At 36.2% G+C, this 7770-nt stretch overlaps 1 protein-coding gene across 1 annotated transcript; it reads left to right on the top strand.

The window, feature by feature from the left end:
- The first annotated feature begins 4087 nt into the window (after nucleotides 1–4087).
- On the top strand, nucleotides 4088–6483 carry LOC140860805 (uncharacterized). The gene is made up of 4 exons (XM_073263812.1): nucleotides 4088–4577; nucleotides 4750–5563; nucleotides 5655–5760; nucleotides 5851–6483. The coding sequence occupies exons 1-4, from the start codon at nucleotides 4088–4090 to the stop codon at nucleotides 6481–6483; spliced, it is 2043 nt and encodes a 680-aa protein (XP_073119913.1).
- Nucleotides 6484–7770: the final 1287 nt, after the last annotated feature.

Below are 7770 nucleotides of genomic sequence, written 5' to 3'. Positions count from 1 at the left end.
ATGTACTCTGGCCAGAGATTCGTCACACTAATATCTCCTCAGATTGCATAGGATATCCACACTAGCAAGTATGTGGTGAATCCTTGACAACAAAGCATCGACTCCTATATGTGTCGTAACTGTACCCAATCCCGACACCTGATGACCCCAATAGAGTCGGTAAACGAGTCAAAGTACAGTACTAGCATATAGAGTCTCAATGATGTTTCAAGTAGTAAGGACTAATGGTGTACAACCAAAACCGCAGACTTTATCCACTCGATAAGTGATAACCACTTGAAAAGTCCGGATAGGGTAGTTCGATCATTCATCGTATGAATATCCATTTGCATGCTTTGAACATCTCTATGTTCCATACCAATGAAACGTGGTACTCGGCATCGCAAATGCTAGTCTCAATCTCGAGCTATCCTTATCCTTATTAACTGACGGCTCAATCGACTAGGAACTGTTTAGAATATACAGTGACTATAAGATGTGTTTCATGATAGCCATCCCCATGTGCCACCACATCTTACATACACTATAGTATATTCAAGGTCTTCATCTAAACATCTTATAGTATGCCACAACATAATAATATGATAAAAGATAAAGTAAATGCCATTATAAAAGTGTAAATTATATTAAACAAAAGATTGTTTATAAATAGAGTCATAAAAGCCCTTAGCCACAAAGTTGGCTCACCGGGCACCCACTCTTTCACCTATTTCGTAAGCAAAAGGTCTGAATCTCTCTATTTTTGTTTCAATTTAGGTAAAGTGGAATGCATATCCTGCTGCATTTTGAGTTCCGTTTTCTGGTCTTCAAGTGTCAATCTTTGCCTCTTATTTCCTTGTTTTATTGTTTCTTAACCTTTAAAAAAAATGAAAATTTAAATGGAGCAAGTTTTTTTCTTGATGTTTCCTCCTTTTTGGTTGGGTTATAGAGTGGCAGTGTTGTGCGTAGAATGTGATGATGGCCTCCTTTTGAACCTCTTTTTGGTGTGTAGTGTGGTCTCTCTTGCTTTTCTTTTTCCCGCTTTTTTAGCGTTACTGTTGGGTCTACTATATAGTTCGATAGCTTCGGAACTGCATTATGCATCTTTACAGGCTTTGTTAGTCAAAAGCAAATTTAGAATATCAGAAAAGGTTGATGATCGATCCCTTTTCATTTAAAGAAATCCCCTTTTTCTCCTCTTTCCCTTTGTATCTTCAACTTTCTTGTGTGTCTTGTTTTATCTGAACTTGCGTTACTAGTTGGTTTTCAATGTTTTCTTGTTTTGCTTTCATTCACTTATTCTTGCCACTTCCCTCTTCCTGTCTCCCTTTTTTTGGCTTATCTCATACTCTTAGGTCTTGGCTTTGGTTTCATAGTTGAATGTGCTGTGTATGTATGATAGTAGCCGCATTTGGTTAACTTGTCTAAAATCCCCGAATGGATAACACATTTTCCAAATGTAACAAAATACTTCTCTATTGATTCATTCAACTCAAATATTAGCCATCATTAATTTCGTCTTGATTAAAATATTTTAGAGATTGAACGGCATGCATTATAAATTTGTGCCTAATTAGTATAAATGCTTGACGATCGGGTGAGTCGTGTGTGTCTCCAGGGGGCATAATTCACGTTGCTCTCATATTCGTGCGCATTTGTGTTCATGGATTCGTAAAATCTGCTGTAAGTATTACCTTGATTGTGACGGGTGATAGGTGCCTCACCTGGAAGATTATGATGAATGAAAATAATTCTCACGGCCCAACTGCTTTTGCACCATATGAGAAACGACCATTTAGTTAAATCTTTGAAGTGCAAGGTTAATCAACATACATTATCCTATTTAGTTTTTCTAGTCAAAGGACGAACCCTGTATATCTCTGTGTTTAGGTCCGCGAGCAAATGTGTTATTTTCGTGATATGAGTGGGAAGGATGTATTGCTTGATTACCATGTTTCTTTCTTTCTAATGATTTCCATACATTGATGTTGACATATGATTGTGGGTCTGATTAGATAAAATTGAAGTGCTAATTATCCATACTTGTTTGTATGGTTATAACATCTTGTCATGATAGGAAGTAAAGTAAAGAAACCTATTCTATTCTTTTCAATTCTATTCTATTCTATTTTATGCCATTGTGGTTAGAAGCAGCTTTGGTCTTTGGTTAGAGAGTTTTTCATGTAGGGGCTTGGGGACAAGTTAAGTAACGTGTAAGGGTTTGATGCAAAATAGAATGGGAAAGTGATACTGAGTAGATGACAGTCTGAATCTAGGAAACACTGAAAAAAAGTTACCTATCAATTCGTTTGGTCTTTGGAGTGTTGGATCCCAGTACTGGGACATGCCTGAATCATTCCACAATATAATGCTAGTAAATTATTTTATGTTGCTTTCTTTGCTAAACAATCTACTGTTCTGATAGTTACCACTCCATCTGGTTTTTTTTTTTGGTTTTCCAGCACTATAGCTTTTGTTGCTTCAACAACAATTTGACAAGTATTTATTATTTCCCCTCTCCTTACACATACAAACAGTACTTATTCTGTTTTGCTGATTCAACTTGTGTCGTACAATATTTAATTTCCTCCTATTAACTTACTTGATTTAAAAAAGATGCAACTTTCCCTTGTAAAACGTAGGCTTACTCAATATGACATGTTATTCCCTTGACAAATTAATATTTCGCATATTATATTTTTTTATTTCTGTTCACTAGTAAAATTAATTTTCAGTTTCTACTTTGCAACCAAAAGTATTCATTCTTGATTTTGAAAACAGTTTCCTGTATTTGAGCTTGGCTCAGTCATATTTGAATTTAAAATTGTTTTCTGGAAATATTCCTAAAATTAGCATTGATTTTTGGAGTCACATTGATGTTTTGCGCTATAGAGGTGGTTGTAAGCCATCCATTTTTAAAAAAATCCCTTTGGTTTTAAAAACCAAGTAACTAGTGCTTAAAGTGGAAATCATTCATGATTCTTGTATATTAATCTTTTAGTATATGTTATTATATATAAATTTCATAAATTTAATTGTTTGTTGAAGATAAGTTGTGAATTATGGATAAATCTTGGATTCGCTCGGATAGAAGATCTAAACAGTATGAGGAGGGTGTTGAACAGTTCATCAGCAGCTGTTTGCAAAATATCCATGTTGACCCCAATTTAATTCATTGTCCTTGTTGCAAATGTATAAATCTGAAAAAAGGACCGGTTACGTCCATTCAAGAGCATCTTTTTTTTCATTGTTTTAGTCAAAATTATGTCAATTGGATTTGGCATGGCGAGTCTGCCGAAAATGATAGAGTAAATTGGAGTACCAACCAGGATCCAACTGATGATTATCACAAAGACTTTGAAACAACTAATATGTGTGAGGTAGCATATGAGAACTACACAGAAAAACCAGAAGCATTTGTGAAGTTTTTGGAGGACGCAGAGAAACCATTGTACAATGGATGTAAGCGTTACACAAAGTTGAGTGCACTAGTGAAACTGTACAATACCAAAGCAAGACATGGGATGAGTGATGCTCTATTTTTAGATCTATTAACAGATTTTGGGGATATGCTACCAGATAATCATAATCTGCCATCCTCAACGTATGATGCAAAAAAGACATTGAGTTGTTGTCGTTGAGTCATGAAAAGATCCATGCTTGTTCCAATGATTGCATCCTTTATAGAAAACAATATAAAGACTGTGTAAGCTGCCCTAAATGTGGCTTGTCGCGTTGGAAGCTAACCAAGAAGAACATTGAGAAGAAAGGTGTTCCTGCCAAGGTGATGTGGTATTTTCCCCCCATACCAAGATTCAAACGTATGTATAAATCTTTAGAGACCTCAAAAAATTTAACTTGGCATAAAGAAACCACAAGAGTTGCTGGTCAGTTACGTCATCCATCTGATTCACCATCTTGGAGGTTGGTTGATCATATTTGGCCCGACTTTGAAAGTGAGCCAAGAAATCTTCGCTTAGCACTTGCAGCTGATGGCATTAATCCTCATAGCAACCTTAGTAGTCGGTACAGCTGCTGGCCAGTCATGTTGGCCACATATAATCTGCCTCCAAACATGTGCATGAAGAGGTAATTCATCATGTTAACTATGCTCATTTCTGGACCTAAACAGCCAGGTAACGATATAGATGTCTACCTTGATGTGCTAGTTGAAGATTTGCAACGATTGTGGGAAGGAGTTGATGGTGTCTATGATGCTTATCGAAAACAGTTTTTCACTCTTAAAGCAGTTTTATTATGGACCATCAATGACTTTCCTGCCTATGGTAACCTTAGTGGATGTATTACACATGGTTATTTTGCATGTCCAGTATGCGGAGAAAATACTTATGCACAGCATTTGGAAAATGGGAGGAAAATGTCATTTTTTGGTCATAGACGATTCTTACCACGGTTTCATCCCTATCGAAGCCAAACTAAGGAGTTCAATGGCGTAGAAGAACATGGAGAAACACCTACACCATTATCTGGGGTTACCTTATATGACAAGCTTTCAAACATAAAGTTTGAGTTTGGAAAGAAGATCAGTGTGAAAGGTAAAAAGAGAAAGAAGGAGAAGGAGAATAATGTGGAAGGCAGTACAAAGGAAAAGGATTTAGGAGCAACAGATTTCAGAAAATGTTGGAAGAAGAAGTCAATTTTTTTCAATCTTCCTTATTGGAAACATCTACATGTTAGACATTGTCTCGATGTGATGCACATCGAGAAGAATGTTTTTGAATCCCTCATTAATACTTTGATATGTTAAAGGAAAAACTAAGGACAATGTGGCAGCTAGGTTGGACATGCTTCAAATGGGAGTTAGGCCTGAATTGAGACCTAAATTTGGTGAGAAAAGAACATATCTTCCTCCTAGTGCATGCTCATTCACAAAAAAAGAGAAGTTACAAGTGTGCCAGTCGTTAATGGATATAAAAGTTCCAGAAGGTTACTCATCGAACATGAAGAATCTTGTGTTCATGTCTGAGCTGAAGTTGTCTGGCATGAAATCTCATGATTGTCATGTTCTAATGCAGCATTTCCTACCAATACTCATACGTGATGCGCTGCCAAAACATGTTAGATACGCAATCATAAGATTATGCTTCTTATTCAAAGATATTTGTAGTAAGGTTATAGATGTAGCCAAGTTAGATAAGCTGCAATCTGACTTGGTTGTTACGCTCTGCTTATTGGAGCAGTATTTTCCCCCTTCTTTCTTTGATGTTATGGTGCACTTAACAGTCCATCTTGTTCGAGAAGTCCGATTATGTGGACCTATTTGCTTCCGGTGGATGTATCCATTCGAAATATGCATAAAAGTGTTTAAGAGTTATGTAGGCAGTCGAAAACATCCTGAAGGTTGCATTGTTCAGAGATATTCAGCAGAAGAAGCAATTGAGTTTTGTTCTGAATACCTCAATGGAGTTGATCCTGTTGGGATCCCTCAATCAATCCGAGACCCCAATTCAAACGTTCCTGACTTCTTAGCATGTAACACACCAATGACAGTGCGACAAAGTGATATGCTACAAGCACATTTGACTGTGCTGGAAAATACTGGAGAAGTATTTCCCTACATAATGTAAGTTATTGCATTAATACTTAGTTCTGCACTTTTTTTATCTGTCAATATCTACTGTCTTTTAAAAATTAATGGAAAAATATTTCCACAGTGAGCACAAGACCTTTCTGAAATCAATATTTCCGAAAAAAGAGAAAGATGAAAGATGGATACAAGATGCCCACAATAAGAGGTTCATTGACTGGTTTCGTGCAAAGGTTGGGTGGATGAATAAATATTTTTTGAAGCATTTTGCGGTAAGTTTCATCTACTATTTTAATCACTCGTTCAAATTAAATAAATTTTAGGTGGCTGCTGAAATAGACAGCCGCAATGGTGGAACGACATCGACATTGACATGGTTGGCTCATGGACCACGCTCCCAAGTCATCAAGTATAGTAGTTATGTGGTAAATAGCAATTTATACCAGACAAAGGCGCGAGATGATGAGAGACTTTGCCAAAACAGTGGGGTTTCTCTAGTTGCAAACACCATGCTTGTTATTAGTGCCAAAGATAAAAATCCTTTGATGGCTGATGTGTCTTTCTATGGAGTGATTGAAAAAATATGGGAGTTGGACTATCATCAATTTCAAGTTTCACTTTTCAAGTGTGCTTGGGTTGCGAATGACAAAGGAGTAATAAACAACGACGAATGTGGCTTCACCTTGGTCAATTTGAACAAAAGAGGGCACAGGAATGATGAATTTGTCCTTGCAAGTCAAGTCAATCAAGTCTTTTATATTGATGACCCAGCAAGAAAAGGATGGTCTATTGTGCTCCCAGTGCCAAATAGGTGTTATGAGGGGGAGGATGATTGTTCGACTAATATTCCCGAGACCCGACCAATTGACAATGTTGTTACTCATGAAATTCCCGTTCATGGAAGATACTTTAGAACAGAACACGAGGGTGTCTGGGAAGCAAACAGAAAAAAATGATGTTTTGCACTTTTATATCATTTTTTGTTATGTATGAGTAAAGACACTCTATGTACTTCAAAAATTTATGTTATGAACTTTTATTAGTTTTATTATTGTTATTATTAATGTTTATGTTATGAACTCTCATGTCCCTTCCTTATGTTTATGTATATGTTATTATGTCTTTTGTTATTATTTATCATGTTTATGTTTATATTTATGTTATCATTATATGTTAATAGTGGTTTGAATATTCTTATGCAGTGGACAACACATATAATGAGTAAGAGAAGGCAGAAAAATAAAGCTGCAGTTGAGGAGATGCATGGATTAAGTGTTGGTAAGACTCGTGGAGATGCAGAGCCACATGCACTTACTAATGGAGAAGAACAAGTAGATGTGCAAAAGAACAAGCGAGGTCGTACAATGATGGCTAAGCAAACTGCTGCTGCAAGATGGGGAAAAAAATCAAAGATTGACTATGATGACTTGGGGCGACCAACATATAACGCAAATGGGAGGGCACTTCAATCATACATTGGCTCCATTGCTAGATCCATGGTGCCAATCAATATAAAGTCGTGGCCTGATGTTCCAGAAAACATAAGGTTTGGGAAGAGATATCGGTAAGTTTATCTTCCAAACATAATAAATATGAACATTAATTGGTTCATTGTTGTATTACTCTATAGATTGACTTCTTTCTTGTCTATACACATAAATTTTCTTTATGGGATTGAATCCATTCGATTCAATCATTCAACTAACATATTTTTTTTTCAGAATGTTTTTGAAGTAGCGCCACAAAGCCAGTCAGCTGTGATGAGTTGAGCAGCTCAAAAATGGAGAGATTTCAAAAACAAATTGACTAGTAGATATGTTTGGCCCAACAGACATAATCCTGAAACGTTGATTTCTCCACCAAGTCAATATCAGCTACCAGTAGCAGATTGGAAGGCATTTGTGGATGCAAGACTAGATCCATCATGGGAGGTACTTTAAGAATTTCCATGTTTATTTTAATAATGACTAATATCCGTACTTAACTGAAGTAAATTCTGATATAGATTACTCATGAAAAGCAAAAAGACCGGACCAAGCATTGTAAATATCACCATATACTGTCTCGAAAAGGTTACATTGGCTTGGAGGCTGAGCTGGTAAGCTTTGAGTCATTCGATTGTCATTTTTTTCGTGTATAATACACTGTCTTATTTTTTTGAATATACGTACTTGTATATATTTATCTGTTAATCACATTTGGTGTCCATAATTCTCCTCTATGTTGTTTTTGAAAATATTTTT

The sequence above is a fragment of the Henckelia pumila genome, chromosome 1, assembly GCF_033568475.1.
Source record: "Henckelia pumila isolate YLH828 chromosome 1, ASM3356847v2, whole genome shotgun sequence".
NCBI lineage: Eukaryota > Viridiplantae > Streptophyta > Magnoliopsida > Lamiales > Gesneriaceae > Henckelia > Henckelia pumila.
Note: the sequence above shows the minus strand (reverse complement) of the source record. Positions and strands in the feature narration are given on the sequence as shown.

Bases quoted from the DNA above. Each gene is read 5' to 3' on its own strand.
- LOC140860805 (XM_073263812.1), top strand. From the start codon at position 4,088: ATGCTCATTTCTGGACCTAAACAGCCAGGTAACGATATAGATGTCTAC. The intron at 5,564-5,654 runs GTAAGTTATTGC...ATATTTCCACAG, and splicing joins GAAGTATTTCCCTACATAAT to TGAGCACAAGACCTTTCTGA. The intron at 5,761-5,850 runs GTTGGGTGGATG...AATAAATTTTAG, and splicing joins TTGACTGGTTTCGTGCAAAG to GTGGCTGCTGAAATAGACAG.